Below are 19,653 nucleotides of genomic sequence, written 5' to 3'. Positions count from 1 at the left end.
TAAATACAAGTACTCTACAGCGACTCTAGGGGGCGCTGTTTGACAAAAACGGAAATCCTGCGTAGTGCCGCTTTAACAGAAAAGACATTGTTATTTTCCAACATCCTACATTTTTTTATGTTCTTTGTACTGTATTGATCTGTCCATCTAAAACACATTCTTGGTGAAAAGGAGGAAGGGAGGAGATGCTGGATGGCAGGATTTTGTTTGAATAAGAAATGAATATATGAAATCCAAATTTTATATCTACACACACACACACTGCCGTTCAAAAGTTTGAGATCGGTACGATTTTTTTATGTTTTTAAAAGAAGTCACGTATGCTCACCTATGCTGTATTTATTTCATTAAAAATACAACAAAAAACGGTAATATTGTGAAATCCCCCTTTTGATAATTGACATTAAAATGCACTATACAAACTTAAATGGTTGTAATTCAAGAATGCTTTGGAATACAGACCTAAGTTTGGTCTAGTTTTAAAGAAAACAATCAGCAGATTATTACTGAAGTGAAAGCACTTCAATAAATTAAAGTATGAAAAAGTTATGGAAGTTATAATTTACAGTAAATCAAATATACTTTATTAATATATATTTTTTAATATAAAATAAATATTTTACAAAATATTTTTTACTATAAAATTACTATAAAATGAAAGCTATATATCTAACCAAGTTGTGTTCCAAATTTCAAGTTGATATCACAAAAATTGAAGTTCCCATGAGATTTTGTTTAGGCGTAGTACCAAAAATAGCCACCGGGTGCCATTGCATTCCATTGAATTTAATTGTATGCATTCTGCTGTAACAAATTCATAAATTTCTATCCAAATATCACTTCTGTCACTAAATATGGAACCTTGAGACTCAGAACTTTCTGACAATATGTGTTTTGTCAATATTAGAAAAGGTTTTGATAATAAATTGTGAAAGATGATGCCCAAAAGGGGAGGGGCCTAATAAAAAAATACCGTTTCTATGGTAACGCAACATCCAATTTCAAAACGGTTTTCACAGGATGAATTCTGAGTTCGTAAGCTTTCAAATGATACCTAATTTATGATAACTACTAAATATTTGATATAATAATAATTAAAAAATGTATTTATATATATATATAATATATATTATACTTTTTAGAGGACTTCTTACTTTACTTTTTAAAATATAATTGTATCTTTTTTTATTGACAAATACTAGATTGTTTTATTATGAACTTTTAGCATTTAAAACCAAAGTTTCAATTATTAAGTGTGTGCGTCGACTTTTTGTGACGAAGGTCCGAAACTCCTGTAATGACGTCGATTTTTCGAGGCGCACTCTTGTCATAAATTCATATATTACTGTTCAAACGTAATTTGTAAGAAAAAAACTGCGCTAAAATATCTATTTAGGAGTCTTAGACCTTTCCAACGATATATAGTTTGTCATAATTAGATTAGGATTTAATAGTAATATAGCGAAGTAAAGTTAGATATCCGTATACGGGATTGTGACAGTTAAGGGTAATACAGTTTAAAAGAACTGTTTTTGATATATATGAATGTGACGTAGTTAATCTGGTGTCTAAAAATGTCACTGGACTTTTGTTGTGTAATTGTAACAATGGGCACTCAAAATATATGCATCTAAAGAAACCCCAGGAAATAATTCTGCTGCTATTTACCTTTCACAGGAAGTCCACCGTCGAAGGTTTACAGCAACATTCGTGCCGTGGCGAGTCGCTCAGCTGAGAGGTTTTAAAAGCCGTCATGAACTGATCCAGAAACACTGCAGACTCACAGCATCACGGATCAGACCATGTGGACATTACTGATCCTTCAGAGAATAAACGCATCATGAATGAAAATGAGACGCGAGTGGATCCATTCAGTAGTTTAAATGTTTATTGTTTCATATAGTATCATCAAGTAGTCCATATATCCCATAGAAGTTAATTTGATGCAGCATGCAGAATAGACATCCCATAACTGACGTGTTTATTGTGCCTTTATGTGTACGAGAGCAAAAGTTGCAGGAAAATTATTTTCTTAAAGCATGAATTTCGTAAAAGATGTGTATTTACAAAACCAAGGGCAAATGATGAGACCTGAACGTGACTGAAGGAAGTGTTTGTTTTCTAATTTGGCAACATCTGATAGTGGAGATAACTTTCACAGCTGACGTGTAACAGTTCGAGTAGGTTAAACTGATAAACATGCAGAAAGGAAGTAGGTAACACAGCAGAAGTGAGTATTATGGTCATAGATTGGTTGATATGTTGAGATCGGAGTGAACAGACAGAGATGAGTTTGGTGAAGCTGCTCCCGTCATGCATGTAAACGTTCAGAGAAAATTCATTTATAACTTTAAGCCACGGTCTTGTTGAAATATACTTGCCTATACCAACAGTTAGATGCTTTAGAGCTCATGTACTGTGTGATACACGTTTACCAAAGCACACGGGGATCCTGCTGCATTTACACGTGAGTATACAAAAGATGGACATGAAAATCATCCGTGTGTTTATAGATTATAGATACACAGCAGTCCCAAAAAGAGTTGCACACTTCCGCCACATTATATGAAATATCAAAGCAAGCGTCATTGCAAGAGAGCTTATTTTTATTTCAGCAAATATAGGTTTGTTAGATTTTACATAAACTGTTTCGATGTGCAAGCTTTGGTTAGTAGAAGTATATATAAGATTTCTGGTAATACTTTACAATAAGGTTTATTTGTTTATGTATTTAACAATGAGCAATACATTAGTTACTGTATTTGTTCATCTTTGTTAATGTTAGTTAATAAAAATACAGCTGTTCATGTTAGTTCACAGTTAACGAATACAACTTTTGATTTTATTAATGCATTAGTAAATATTGAAATTAACAAAGATAATAAATGCTGTATAAGTGCAGTTCATTATTAGTTCATGCTCACTAATGTTAACTAATGAACCTTATCGTAAAGTGTTACCAGAACTTTCATTTAATAATCGCTTTTTTATTGCCAATGTGTGGACAGCTTGTAACGAATGCTAGAAAAGCGAGACCTTCCCAGACTTCCCAGGTTATCAATGAAAGACTGTCGATTTTTGCCGGGAAAATCTAAAGGATGTGACGTTTACACGCGTTCAATGACGTTAAACGTATGATTATACAATGTTCAGAATGCCAAAAAAGCCGTTCTGTACTGTACAGTCACAATGTGGCACGCAGAGAAAAGATTAAGTCAATAGTCTCAAATAGACTTGATAGTGAAAATCTCATGACCTCATCTGTGGACATGATTCCGGTGAATCTGAGAGCTGCTGTAAACACACACATCTCTATGATCAGATGCTTTCTGAACTGATGTTTTCTCATTGCGTCATTTTAATTGTTTAATTTGTTATTTAGAGGAAAGACTAGCCCATATTCATCTACTTCAGGATGTTCATTAACAGTTTATCATTGCAAAGGTATTTACTACAACTTTTTACTTCTAAGCAAAATAACTTGTGGGCCTTGAATAATGTTCAGTCTTATACGCAACGTTAGCAACACGTTTCTGACTGCAGTTCACTTGACGGCCACCGGTGTCGCTAAAAACAAGGGTTTCTGACTGCAGTTCACTTGACGGCCACCGGTGTCGCTAAAAACAAGGGTTTCTGACTGCAGTTCACTTGACGGCCACCGGTGTCGCTAAAAACAAGGGTTTCTGACTGCAGTTCACTTGACGGCCACCGGTGTCGCTAAAAACAAGGGTTTCTGACTGCAGTTCACTTGACAGCCACCGGTGTCGCTAAAAACAAGGGTTTCTGACTGCAGTTCACTTGACGGCCACCGGTGTCGCTAAAAACAAGGGTTTCTGACTGCAGTTCACTTGACAGCCACCGGTGTCGCTAAAAACAAGGGTTTCTGACTGCAGTTCACTTGACGGCCACCGGTGTCGCTAAAAACAAGGGTTTCTGACTGCAGTTCAGTTGACGGCCACCGGTGTCGCTAAAAACAAGAGTTTCTGACTGCAGTTCACTTGACGGCCACCGGTGTCGCTAAAAACAAGAGTTTCTGACTGCAGTTCACTTGACGGCCACCGGTGTCGCTAAAAACAAGGGTTTCTGACTGCAGTTCACTTGACGGCCACCGGTGTCGCTAAAAACAAGGGTTTCTGACTGCAGTTCACTTGACGGCCACCGGTGTCGCTAAAAACAAGGGTTTCTGACTGCAGTTCACTTGACGGCCACCGGTGTCGCTAAAAACAAGGGTTTCTGCAAGTTAATGCTGAGGAAAGATCATGCAGGTGAGTCTTGCTTTGACATTGAGTTTTCTATTGCCGTGACATTCGTTGTTATTGTGATTTTAGTGTCCCAATACTATTTGTGACCACCGTATGCTGGGATTCTCATATGGACAGACATATTCATTACGTTACACTTTCACATGAACCAAACGCATTTTGTTTCTCAGTAAGTTTCTGTTGGACTGTCTCAACGAATCAGACATGAAGATGCACTTTCCAACAATATAAACATTTATACATAAACATTATATCACGATTAATACAAAAACAGGTATTAAACATGGTTAGATGCTAAAATCCAAAATGCTAGAATGATAGAAATAGATTATATCACAAAGCGTAACAGGAAAAAAAGCAAACATTGCATCTTTACGTCATGCAATGGAACAAGCTTGTTTGTTCTGTATGTTCTGCTTGGCACGTCATACCCTACATATACCTATTTATATTATACTTAATAAAAAAAAAGATGAAACAAAATAAATATTAGAAAAGAAGCATTTAAAAAAAAAAAACCCTAAATAAATATGGACAAGCCAATGCTCTTTCCTCTTTACCTGACATGCTCTTTCAGTGTCCATAAGCCCATAAAGTGCTACAGCAGGTTATTGAGCAGATTGGAGTTCAATAACACTCACACGTTGGCTTGACAAGGCTTCTATTTGACAAAAGTGGCTTAAATACTTCCATTGAAATACACAGAGAGCATTTGCTGGATATCTTGAGCAGATCGTCAGAGATGAGAGGAAAGCGGATCTGATGGAGAGAGACGGACTCGCTCACACATCCACAACCATCTTCTTGTGTATATCGAGACCTCCCACGACCTGCAGCGGGAAACAGCATTATTCATGTAGACATTTACATCAAACATTTAGAACTTCTGCTAAAATATAATATTTGTATACTTATTTTACAGAAAATGTAGAGCCTCGTGCACTTGAATCATTCGTAGGTGTGTCGGATAAAAGTTCAATATAAACTTATGTCACTAAAATTGATACGATGATTTAATCAATGGACCTTCTTCAGGCTTACAAAACATTTAAGTATCAGCAAATTTTGGGGCCGTTTACACAACACTGTTTTCAACTGAAAAAGGAACGATTTTTTTGCGTTTTGGCGGCTCTTTTACACAACAACGCAAATTTTTGAAAACGGGATTCAAAGTACACGTTTTTTTTTAAAACTATACTGTTATCGTCTTTGTGAAAACTGCAAAATGTGAATTTCCTGAATATGGTGACCCTTTTACAATGTAACATCGCCATCTACTGGCCTGACAGCAGAATACAGTGATTTTTGTCATTTTTGCGGATCTGTATTAAAGGGGAACGTTCTGACAACGTCGTTGTCTGTACGTGAAAACTTCAGTTTTTAGTACATCGTTATCATATAAATGCCCTTAAAAACAACTAATTTAAGAGTATTTACATTAATAATGACAAAGGCTACACCTCTAATTAGGCTATAAAAATTCAAAATGAGAAACTGAAAGAAACATTGTTAATACAATTTCATAATGATGCAAGTTTGAGTAGTATTGCAGCTCATTTTCACCACAGAATAAAAAAAGGGTAATTGGGATTTTTATACGGAGATATACAAAACGTTTGGAAAAAAAATATGTATGTTGTGGCCATGAATTACTTCATCCATGATTTACTAATACGTCAGTGCGTTTAACGAACTGCTTTCCTTGTTTTAAGTTAATCGTGGCCACGTTGTCATAATTAATTCCCCTGTTTTAGTTCAATCAAAATGGGCGAAAAAATGAATTCAACGTGGCCACGATTTATTAAAAAGAGAGTTGGAATGATATATATTTTGTCTAAGTCATGTGTGGGGCTCTGTAGATATAAACTAGAAATTGCGCATTATAGTCAGAATTGCCAGGTATAAACTATTATCTCTCGCAATTCTATTTTGAATTCATACTTCTAAATTAAAATAAAATAATAAAAGATTTATACAAACAAATTGTTCAAAATATATCTACATAAATTTTAATGGGCAGGCAGAATATCTGACCAGACTTAGGCTAGATTAAGCTCAACGAATAGTCACCGTTTTCAACTAAAAACAGAAAGCTTTTTATGCATTTTGGCCGTTCATTTACACGACAACGCAAACTTTTGAAAACAGTCCAAGTGCAAGTGATGCACGGTGCACGTGTTAAAGTGCAAGTTTTCTGTTAAATAGTCTATTATCGTCTCAGTGAAAACTACGAAAATGTGAATTTGCGAAGTGACATCGCCATCTACTGGCCTGACAGCAGAATACAGCGGTTTTAGTCGTTTTCACGGATCCGTGTGAAGGGGAACGTTTTGACAACGTTGTCGTCGGTAGGTGAAAAATACAATGGAAAAACTTTTGTTTTTAGTACATCGTTGTCATGTAAACACCCTTAAAACCAACTCATTAAGAGTATTGTCAAAGGCCACACCTCCAATTACACAGATATTCATTAATAATTTGTTTCCTCGTTTTACGTTACTTGTGGCCACATTGTAATAACTAATTTCACTGTTTTAGTTAAATCAAAATGAGGGAACAAATTAGTTCAACGTGGCCATGATTTACTAAAACTGTGTGTTTGTTATTCGCATATCTCTCGAACCGTTAGTCCGATGGATTTCAAACTTGACGGGTGTCTTGCTACGGGCACGAGTAAGTGCAGTGCCAACTTTGAGGTTGTTTGGATTAGAAATGCAAAAGATATCGGTAAATATATCGGACTGAGTGATCACAGCGCAGGACCAGAGACACAAACTGTTTGCTCAAGCGTAGCGTTTTCTCCGAGTTCTGCTCCCTGAATAGTGTAGTTCAATTTTCCATATTTATTGTATGTCATTATGTCAGTATCAGTATTTGCTTTCTACCATGCACAAATAAAAATGTCACCAGACTTTTGCTGTGTAATTGTAACAATGAGCACTCAAACACACCAAACCAATCACTAAAAACACACACAAACACAGATTTTGCACGGGCACTTTGCACTAGTTTCTCGCAATTCCAAAACTTTTTTACGTGCAAATCTATTTTGAGTTTATACTTAAAAGTTAAAATAAAATGGTAAAAGATATACACAAACAAACTGTTCAAAATGTATACTGTAGATAGATTTAAATGGGCAGCCAGACTATCTAACCAGGGGCCAGTTGCATAAACCGCTAAGACTAATCTTACAAGTTAGACATCAAATTTTTCTTTTAGACGGTTCATAGCTTTTTTATATCAGTTACATAAAAATGTAGATTGGCCTAATTTAATACTGAAAAGACAGACTGACTGCCCCTAACTAACTGCTAGTGGGTCACACTAGAACTTAACACACAGTCTTAACGTAATGGCTATGTTTATACAACGGGCCCCAGACTTGGGCTAGTTTACGCTCAACGAATAGATTTCTCACAGCGCAGAACTCCTCGAAGGATATCCGCCCATCTCCGTCCTTGTCTGCGTTGATGATGGTCTTATCCACGATCTGCTGCAGCTGCGTGTCCTTCAGGTTGTTGCCCACCATCATCTTCAACACCTGGAACAGCTCCCCGTTGGAAATGTAGCCATCCTTGTCCATGTCATAGATCCTGAAAGCGACTGGCTCCAGAAACACGGCACAGGTCAGTTATTGTTTGACGTGACGTAATATACAGAAGAGATGTGCTTTCATACTCACAGCGAAGCTTCATTTCCTTATCACCCTTCACACTGAACTGAGAGACGCCCTCGATGAACTCTGCAGAGACCAAACAACAATAGTGATTATTAATCCTGTAACTGACAAATGTTATAATGATAAAGCATGCACTTTTTATTAAAAGCGACTGATGAGCTCTGAGCTGATAATAAAGAGATCATTTGATACAAATCAAGAATGTAGAGCTGCACGATTAATCGTGAAAAGATAGCGATCTTGATTCAAACACACTCGCGATCTTATTCTTAAACGACAGAGATTCGACTCTATCATTATTTCCGTGTTACAATCGTTCCGTGTTACAATCGTTCATATTAATCACAGAAGTACTGGGATGAAAGATTATAATTCAGATATAAACACCGGTGTCAACGGTAGTGATCAAAATACAGTAAATCATCTTTTAAAAGTAGCTTGACACTTCAAATAAGGATTGTCATTTATATTGTTACACCAGTAGGTGGCGACAAGTGACTGTTAAAAATGTATTTATCATTGAATCGTTCATTGAAGAGAATGAAACGAGTGAAGTCTTTATGAGTGAGTCATTGAATCATTCACTTGAATCACTGAATCAAGATATTCGTTCAGAAACACTGATAATGCGTCTGAATTCGCCTATTTATACTACGTGTCTTTTTGTGAAGAAAAACTGCATACTTTTGAGTTTGTAGTGTTTGTAGTGTCATACAATAGTGTTACATACAACATAGTTACACGCATCCTGTTACGTAAACTGGCCTGTCAATCATCAGTCAGTCCGTCAGTCACGGCTCTTTAAAGCAAAAAGTCTCCTCGTGTGTTTGTATAATGATAAATAATTTAAAATTTAATGGCCAAACGGATGTTTTTTAAAGTTTACATTGTGTTTGCAGATTAAATATAATGTGGATAACATCGTATAAATATGTTTTATCAGGTTAAATGTTGATTATTACTCAGTCAAACCCGTTTATCTTAACCTCTCAATTTAACCGTCGGTTGCGCACATCCGCCATGTTTGTAGTTTTTTTAACACTTTTTATTTATGTTTGTAGATTTTAACCGTATCCTCCTCTAAAGCGCAATGGGTTGTGGGTAATATTAGCTGTTATAGTGAGCACGGATCCACACTTCGAAAAGCTACTGGAAATTGTAGATCATCAGGGGACTTCTGGCATACTTTTTTCAACATATTATTAGTGCGTTCAAGTCCTCCTGGGAAGTTCGTACTTACGAGGTGGGAAGTCGTGTTTACGACGTTCAAGTCACTTTCGTCTGAGTAAGATGCAGCGTACTGTCTCTGAATTAATTACATAAAAATACAGCAAGGTTCCTAAACTCTAGTCCTAGAAAATGAAGAACAAAGATTTGCATAAGGTGTGCTTTGCATTTTTATGTTTTTAGTTAATTTATAAGCCACTGCAAACTTTATCATTACATATTGTTATTTTATAATGCTATCATATTCTGTGCAGGCAATTAGCTTATCGCGCTGTAAATAGAAAAGCCTGACAATATCACAGCTAAATAGCTTGAAGTATTGTGGTATTGCGCCATGTTTCTCACTGACACGCCCACAACTCGTAAAGATCGGGACTTAAAGAAAATCCCGAGCTCCCCACTCGTGTTTACGACATTGTGGTGGCGTTTATGTGCGTTCAACTCGTAAATACGATCGATACGAGATGACTTGAACACACCATATGCTTTGGGACAAGGATGGATAGTATGAATGAACATTGGAACGAAGAGTGATTCATTCACTAATGAAAGGAGTGAAGTCTTTATGAGTGAGTCATTGAATCATTCACTCAATCCATTAAAAAAAAAAAACATTCAAATGACTTATATATTTTTTAGATAGACTGCAGCAATTAACATTTTGTCAGAAAATGTTATTTTGTTTAGTTGTCTGTTCAGAATCATGGGAGGATCGTGATCTCTGTTTGAAACCAAACAAACTCATCCAGAATCGTGCGGGTCTAGATCAGTGTGAACGAATGTGTATGTTCTTGGCAAAGGACACAAAGGCCTTCTTGTGTGTGTGATGCAACATGTCTGAGCTACTTTAAGCTCATTTGTTGACGTAGTTCAGTTTGAGGACAGACACATTTTTGCATGCAATATTCTCAGAATGCAATGCATTAAAATCATAACATGGCATCATGCGTTCATTTGACTGAACTTGTCATATTTTAGGCCACATTATATATGCCTCGACAAAAATAAAGCCTATTTTAAGAAAACCAGGATTTCTGTGACATCTCATAACAATATAAAACAATTCCCTAATTCTTATTATTTTGATGCAAAACTCTCATTCCCATTACCCTCGATTGTAAGTCACTTTGGATAAAAGCAATCTGCCAAATCAATAAATGTATATGTACTGTAAAGAGAAAGAAATACGTTGTTTAAATAATTATTAAATTGAATATGTATTTGTTGTTTTGCCTTTATGCCTTTATTTTAATTTAAACAAAATGTATTGCATTAATCTTATTTCTTTACTATAATACTGTAAAGAGAAAATAGTCCACATCACCTGTGAAAAGAGAGAATCATGTGAAATAGTTTAAATGTGTTTAATTGTCACGAAAACATCACAATGCAATTTCATGTTAAACTTAGTCCTAATATTGGCTTAATGAACTCAAAATAAATATTTGTTTTGTTTTTTTCTGGGGTGAAATGTATGAAAGCTCGTTTCCACCACAGAATAAAAAATATAAAAGGTAATTGTGACTTTATATCTCACAATTGTGACTTTATATCACGCAATTGTGACTTTATATCACGCAATTCTGACTTTTTATCACGCAATTCTGACTTTATATCACGCAATTCTGACTTTATATCACGCAATTGTGACTTTATATCACGCAATTCTGACTTTATATCACGCAATTCTGACTTTATATCACGCAATTCTGACTTTATATCACGCAATTCTGACTTTATATCACGCAATTGTGACTTTATATCTCACAATTCTGACTTTATATCTCACAATTCTGACTTTATATCACGCAATTGTGACTTTATATCACGCAATTGTGACTTTATATCACGCAATTCTGACTTTATATCACGCAATTCTGACTTTATATCACGCAATTCTGACTTTATATCACGCAATTCTGACTTTATATCACGCAATTCTGACTTTATATCACGCAATTCTGACTTTATATCACGCAATTCTGACTTTATATCACGCAATTCTGACTTTATATCACGCAATTCTGACTTTATATCACGCAATTGTGACTTTATATCACGCAATTGTGACTTTATATCTCACAATTCTGACTTTATATCACTCAATTCTGACTTTATATCTCACAATTCTGACTTTATATCACGCAATTCTGACTTTATATCACGCAATTGTGACTTTATATCACGCAATTCTGACTTTATATCACGCATTTCTGACTTTATATCTCGCAATTCTGACTTTATATCACGCAATTCTGACTTTATATCACGCAATTGTGACTTTATATCACGCATTTCTGACTTTATATCACGCAATTGTGACTTTATATCACGCAATTCTGACTTTATATCACGCATTTCTGACTTTATATCTCACAATTCTGACTTTATATCACGCAATTCTGACTTTATATCACGCAATTGTGACTTTATATCACGCATTTCTGACTTTATATCACGCAATTGTGACTTTATATCTCACAATTCTGACTTTATATCACTCAATTGTGACTTTATATCACGCAATTGTGACTTTATATCACGCAATTGTGACTTTATATCACGCAATTCTGACTTTATATCACGCAATTCTGACTTTATATCACGCAATTCTGACTTTATATCACGCAAATCTGACTTTATATCACGCAATTCTGACTTTATATCACGCAATTCTGACTTTATATCACGCAATTCTGACTTTATATCACGCAATTCTGACTTTATATCACGCAATTGTGACTTTATATCACGCAATTGTGACTTTATATCTCACAATTCTGACTTTATATCACTCAATTCTGACTTTATATCTCACAATTCTGACTTTATATCACGCAATTCTGACTTTATATCACGCAATTGTGACTTTATATCACGCAATTCTGACTTTATATCACGCAATTCTGACTTTATATCACGCAATTGTGACTTTATATCACGCAATTCTGACTTTATATCACGCAATTCTGACTTTATATCACGCAATTCTGACTTTATATCACGCAATTCTGACTTTATATCACGCAATTCTGACTTTATATCACGCAATTCTGACTTTATATCACGCAATTGTGACTTTATATCTCACAATTCTGACTTTATATCACTCAATTCTGACTTTATATCTCACAATTCTGACTTTATATCACGCAATTCTGACTTTATATCACGCAATTGTGACTTTATATCACGCAATTCTGACTTTATATCACGCATTTCTGACTTTATATCTCGCAATTCTGACTTTATATCACGCAATTCTGACTTTATATCACGCAATTGTGACTTTATATCACGCATTTCTGACTTTATATCACGTAATTGTGACTTTATATCACGCAATTCTGACTTTATATCACGCATTTCTGACTTTATATCTCACAATTCTGACTTTATATCACGCAATTCTGACTTTATATCACGCAATTGTGACTTTATATCACGCATTTCTGACTTTATATCACGCAATTGTGACTTTATATCTCACAATTCTGACTTTATATCACTCAATTCTGACTTTATATCACGCAATTGTGACTTTATATCACTCAATTCTGACTTTATATCACGCAATTGTGACTTTATATCACGCAATTCTGACTTTATATCACTCAATTCTGACTTTATATCACGCAATTCTGACTTTATATCACTCAATTCTGACTTTATATCACGCAATTGTGACTTTATATCACGCAATTCTGACTTTATATCACTCAATTCTGACTTTATATCACGCAATTGTGACTTTATATCACGCAATTCTGACTTTATATCACGCAATTGTGACTTTATATCACGCAATTGTGACTTTATATCACGCAATTGTGACTTTATATCACGCAATTGTGACTTTATATCACGCAATTGTGACTTTATATCACGCAATTGTGACTTTATATCACGCATTTCTGACTTTATATCTCACAATTCTGACTTTATATCTCACAATTCTGACTTTATATCACGCAATTGTGACTTTATATCACGCAATTGTGACTTTATATCACGCAATTGTGACTTTATATCACGCAATTGTGACTTTATATCACGCAATTCTGACTTTATATCACGCAATTGTGACTTTATATCACGCAATTGTGACTTTATATCACGCAATTGTGACTTTATATCACGCAATTCTGACTTTATATCACGCAATTGTGACTTTATATCACGCAATTGTGACTTTATATCTCACATTTGTGACTTTATATCTCACATTTGTGACTATATCACGCAATTGTGACTTTATATCACGCAATTGTGACTATATCACGCAATTGTGACTATATCACGCAATTCTGACTTTATATCTCACATTTGTGACTTTATATCACGCATTTGTGACTTTATATCACGCAATTGTGACTTTATATCACGCAATTGTGACTTTATATCACGCAATTCTGACTTTATATCTCACATTTGTGACTATATCACGCAATTCTGACTTTATATCACGCAATTCTGACTTTATATCACGCAATTCTGACTTTATATCTCACATTTGTGACTTTATATCTCGCATTTGTGACTTTATATCTCACATTTGTGACTTAATATCTCACATTTGTGACTTTATATCTCACATTTGTGACAATATCTCACATTTGTGACTTAATATCTCACATTTGTGACTTTATATCTCACATTTGTGACTTAATATCTCACATTTGTGACTTTATATCACGCAATTCTGACTATATCTCGCAATTCTGACTTTATCTCACATTTGTGACTTTATATCACGCAATTGTGACTTTATATCACGCAATTGTGACTTTATATCACGCAATTCTGACTTTATATCTCACATTTGTGACTTTATATCATGCAATTGTGACTTTATATCACGCAATTGTGACTTTATATCACGCAATTGTGACTTTATATCACGCAATTCTGACTTTATATCTCACATTTGTGACTTTATATCTCACAATTCTGACTTTATATCTCACATTTGTGACTTTATATCTCGCATTTGTGACTTTATATCATGCAATTGTGACTTTATATCTCGCATTTGTGACTTTATATCTCACATTTGTGACTTTATATCTCGCATTTGTGACTTTATATCATGCAATTGTGACTTTATATCTGGCATTTGTGTCTTTATATCACGCAATTCTGACTTTATATCTCACAATTCTGACTTTATATCACGCAATTCTGACTTTATATCACGCAATTCTGACTTTATATCTTTCAATTCTGACTTTATATCACGCAATTCTGACTTTATATCTTTCAATTCTGACTTTATATCACGCAATTGTGACTTTATATCACGCATTTCTGACTTTATATCACGCAATTGTGACTTTATATCTCACAATTGTGACTTTATATCACTCAATTCTGACTTTATATCACGCAATTGTGACTTTATATCACGCAATTGTGACTTTATATCACGCAATTCTGACTTTATATCACGCAATTGTGACTTTATATCACGCAATTCTGACTTTATATCACTCAATTCTGACTTTATATCACGCAATTGTGACTTTATATCACGCAATTGTGACTTTATATCACGCAATTGTGACTTTATATCACGCAATTGTGACTTTATATCACTCAATTCTGACTTTATATCTCACAATTCTGACTTTATATCACTCAATTCTGACTTTATATCACGCAATTGTGACTTTATATCACGCAATTGTGACTTTATATCACGCAATTCTGACTTTATATCACGCAATTGTGACTTTATATCACGCATTTCTGACTTTATATCTCACAATTCTGACTTTATATCTCACAATTCTGACTTTATATCACGCAATTCTGACTTTATATCACGCAATTGTGACTTTATATCACGCAATTCTGACTTTATATCACGCAATTCTGACTTTATATCACGCAATTGTGACTTTATATCACGCAATTGTGACTTTATATCACGCAATTGTGACTTTATATCACGCAATTCTGACTTTATATCACGCAATTGTGACTTTATATCTCGCATTTGTGACTTTATATCTCACATTTGTGACTTTATATCTCACATTTGTGACTATATCACGCAATTGTGACTTTATATCACGCAATTGTGACTATATCACGCAATTGTGACTATATCACGCAAATCTGACTTTATATCTCACATTTGTGACTTTATATCACGCAATTGTGACTTTATATCTCGCATTTGTGACTTTAAATCTCACATTTGTGACTTTATATCTCACATTTGTGACTTTATATCACGCAATTGTGACTTTATATCACGCAATTGTGACTTTATATCACGCAATTGTGACTATATCACGCAATTCTGACTTTATATCTCACAATTGTGACTTTATATCACGCAATTGTGACTTTATATCACGCAATTCTGACTTTATATCACGCAATTCTGACTTTATATCACGCAATTCTGACTTTATATCACGCAATTGTGACTTTATATCTCACAATTCTGACTTTATATCTCACATTTGTGACTTTATATCTCGCATTTGTGACTTTATATCATGCAATTGTGACTTTATATCTCGCATTTGTGACTTTATATCTCACATTTGTGACTTTATATCTCGCATTTGTGACTTTATATCATGCAATTGTGACTTTATATCTGGCATTTGTGTCTTTATATCACGCAATTCTGACTTTATATCTCACAATTCTGACTTTATATCACGCAATTCTGACTTTATATCACGCAATTCTGACTTTATATCTTTCAATTCTGACTTTATATCACGCAATTCTGACTTTATATCTTTCAATTCTGACTTTATATCACGCAATTGTGACTTTATATCACGCATTTCTGACTTTATATCACGCAATTGTGACTTTATATCTCACAATTGTGACTTTATATCACTCAATTCTGACTTTATATCACGCAATTGTGACTTTATATCACGCAATTGTGACTTTATATCACGCAATTCTGACTTTATATCACGCAATTGTGACTTTATATCACGCAATTCTGACTTTATATCACTCAATTCTGACTTTATATCACGCAATTGTGACTTTATATCACGCAATTGTGACTTTATATCACGCAATTGTGACTTTATATCACGCAATTGTGACTTTATATCACTCAATTCTGACTTTATATCTCACAATTCTGACTTTATATCACTCAATTCTGACTTTATATCACGCAATTGTGACTTTATATCACGCAATTGTGACTTTATATCACGCAATTCTGACTTTATATCACGCAATTGTGACTTTATATCACGCATTTCTGACTTTATATCTCACAATTCTGACTTTATATCTCACAATTCTGACTTTATATCACGCAATTCTGACTTTATATCACGCAATTGTGACTTTATATCACGCAATTCTGACTTTATATCACGCAATTCTGACTTTATATCACGCAATTGTGACTTTATATCACGCAATTGTGACTTTATATCACGCAATTGTGACTTTATATCACGCAATTCTGACTTTATATCACGCAATTGTGACTTTATATCTCGCATTTGTGACTTTATATCTCACATTTGTGACTTTATATCTCACATTTGTGACTATATCACGCAATTGTGACTTTATATCACGCAATTGTGACTATATCACGCAATTGTGACTATATCACGCAAATCTGACTTTATATCTCACATTTGTGACTTTATATCACGCAATTGTGACTTTATATCTCGCATTTGTGACTTTAAATCTCACATTTGTGACTTTATATCTCACATTTGTGACTTTATATCTCACATTTGTGACTTTATATCACGCAATTGTGACTTTATATCACGCAATTGTGACTATATCACGCAATTCTGACTTTATATCTCACAATTGTGACTTTATATCACGCAATTGTGACTTTATATCACGCATTTGTGACTTTATATCACGCAATTGTGACTTTATATCATGCAATTCGGACTTTATATCTCGCATTTGTGACTTTATATCTCACATTTGTGACTTTATATCTCACATTTGTGACTTTATATCATGCAATTGTGACTTTATATCTTTCAATTCTGACTTTATATCTCACATTTGTGACTTTATATCTCACATTTGTGACTTTATATCACGCATTTGTGACTTTATATCTCGCATTTGTGACTTTATATCACGCAATTCTGACTTTATATCACGCAATTGTGACTATATCATGCAATTGTGACTTTATATCTTGCAATTGTGACTTTATATCTCGCATTTGTGACTTTATATCTCACATTTGTGACTTTATATCATGCAATTCTGACTTTATCTCACATTTGTGACTTTATATCACGCAATTCTGACTTTATATCACGCAATTCTGACTTTATATCTCGCAATTCTGACTTTATATAACGCAATTGTGAGATAAAAATTCACGATTATCTTTTAAAAAGTTTTATTTTGTGGCGGAAACAAGCTTCCATAGAAACCCGACCTGCATGTTTCACGAGATTCATTTAACGTATGAACAACAGGTTTCCACTTTTAAATAAACAATGCATTTAGTTTATCATGCGATCGAATGGCTTCTCGTAAGTGTAATCGATGCCTCACCTTTGAAATCCACCTCGCCGTTGCCGTCCGTGTCGAATATATCGATGACTCTCTGCACCAGTGGATTCTGCTGTAACTCGGGCAAAGACATGAACTCTTCCACACTCAGGGATCCCGAGTTATCTAGGTCGAGTTTCTTAAACCTCTTTCCCAGCCTTTTAATCTCATCAGCATCGACTAGAGTGGACAGAGAAACAAAACAAACAAATAAATGGACAACATTAGCAGACGATCCAACACACGCATCAAACCTTTCACATTCCTGTAAATCCAGCTAATCGAGCCACAATGTGCAAAACACTACAAATACAACCAAACAGTGAGAAACAAATCGTCATAATTGTTCACATCAAAATTAAATTTCACTCTTAAAAAATAATTGGTAAGATAAATCTCGTTTAAAGTTTTGAAGTCCACCTCCTCAGCTTTTAGGGGAAAAGGCAAATAATTTATTCTTTTTATTTCAACCGTATCAAAAAATTTAAGCACGCATTCCCGTCTAATCAGGTTTGGGTAACAAGCCTGTAAAATAAAGTTTCTAAGGACTCTATTTGTACATTTTTTATCACAAGAATCCTAACCTAATAAGGAGAGCTGCCTCGGTTTTGCTAACATTAGCAGACGATCCAACACACACATCAAACCTTTCCTGTAAATCCAGCTAATCGAGACACTATCCGTGCTTCAGCAAAACAATGTGCAAAACACCACAAATACAACCAAACAGTGAGAAATGAGTCCAATGGGACACACTCACATCCCGTGGCAGGATCTTTAGCTTTGGTTTGCATTACATTGGTCTTTCCACGGAGAGTCTTTCCCATCGCACTGTATCTATGAGCCATATGGATCCCGGGATTGTGTTTCATACCACTGCTAAGCTCTTCCATATCAAACTCCACTACTAACTAAAGAGTCATGTGACAATCTGAATGAGCTTATAGTCGGCCTCCCCCAACTCTGATCAGTTCAACGAAAGCCACGGCTCTTTAGACTGATATTTACACGGGATTGTGTTTTAATACACTACTGCTCAAAATGTTGGGATAATTCAGATGTGTAATGTTTTTGAAAGAGTCTCTTCTGCTCACCAAAGCTGCATTAATTACACTTGACTATATATTCACATAGAAAACAATTATTTTCAATTGTAATAATATTTCACTGTTTAAAACAAGCAGCCTTGGTGAGCAGAAGATACTCCTGTCAAAAACATTAAAAAGATCTACGGTAGATTATATTCTATATAAATTAGGGGTGTAACGATACACAAAACTCGGTTCGTTTCGGTTTAGAAAGCTAAAAAACAAATTAAACAGTGGTTTAATGAAAAAATGGTGTCTTTGTCTTTAAATTAATTCAATAACAATTAAACATTTTGCAAGGATTAAAAATCTGCTAATGCTGTAAACTATATAGGGAGCCGCACATTACTATAACATTAAAGGTTAACAGCAGAGCCTAAATTCAGATGCTATTTATTTTTTAGATATAATAATCAACACCCAACACATTGTATGAAAACATGTAAACTGAACATAAGGCAGTTTTTGCATTAACTTTACTCTAATTTGTTATTGAAATATAATAATTTACACAGTTGCTGTCATTTTCATGAAAGATATTTTAAACGTACATTAAATAATCAAGATATAATTAACAGGTTAAGTAAAATATAATATATAGGATAATATAGTGCATTTATTTAGTGGAAGAGTTAATTTCTCTAGGAACCAACAAGTTGTGGACCCTGAATCACTTGCCTGATGAGGTAAATATAATGCTAGTGACAAGCTATGCAGTTTTATTGACGTCTTTGCGCTGCTGAAACACTGATTGAGCGATTACACGAGTTATGATGCCTTTAAGTAAGTATACTGTATTTTTCAACATACCTTCAGGTGTCCATTCATGTTTATTTTGTAACTGAGGAAG

General features: G+C 34.5%; 2 protein-coding genes across 3 annotated transcripts in view; one reads left to right on the top strand and one right to left on the bottom strand.

Moving 5' to 3' along the window:
* pno1 (partner of NOB1 homolog) overlaps window positions 1–1,851 on the top strand; it is an 8,766-nt gene extending 6,915 nt beyond the window's left edge. Inside the window, exon 7 of the mRNA XM_077237666.1 lies at window positions 1,678–1,851. Coding sequence (XP_077093781.1) covers window positions 1,678–1,745 — 68 coding nt within the window. The 3' untranslated portion in view covers window positions 1,746–1,851. The remainder of the gene's footprint in view (window positions 1–1,677) is intronic.
* Window positions 1,852–1,874: 23 nt separating this feature from the next.
* The window catches only part of ppp3r1a (protein phosphatase 3, regulatory subunit B, alpha a), a 41,500-nt gene continuing 23,721 nt past the window's right edge, over window positions 1,875–19,653 (bottom strand). The window contains exons 1-5 of one of the 2 annotated variants that reach the window (XM_077237667.1): window positions 18,476–18,597; window positions 17,719–17,895; window positions 7,948–8,007; window positions 7,684–7,868; window positions 1,875–5,092 (exon numbers count right to left, since the gene is read on the bottom strand). In XM_077237667.1, coding sequence (XP_077093782.1) covers window positions 5,045–5,092; window positions 7,684–7,868; window positions 7,948–8,007; window positions 17,719–17,895; window positions 18,476–18,587 — 582 coding nt within the window. In that variant the 5' untranslated portion in view covers window positions 18,588–18,597 and the 3' untranslated portion in view covers window positions 1,875–5,044. Of the gene's footprint in view, window positions 5,093–7,683; window positions 7,869–7,947; window positions 8,008–17,718; window positions 17,896–18,475; window positions 18,598–19,653 lie in introns of those variants that run through there. The other variant, XM_077237668.1, reaches the window with a different exon arrangement.

This window comes from Siphateles boraxobius, unplaced genomic scaffold (genome assembly GCF_051911475.1).
Source record: "Siphateles boraxobius isolate OS27281-9 unplaced genomic scaffold, OSU_SipBor_1 204, whole genome shotgun sequence".
NCBI classification, from domain to species: domain Eukaryota; kingdom Metazoa; phylum Chordata; class Actinopteri; order Cypriniformes; family Leuciscidae; genus Siphateles; species Siphateles boraxobius.
Note: the sequence above shows the minus strand (reverse complement) of the source record. Positions and strands in the feature narration are given on the sequence as shown.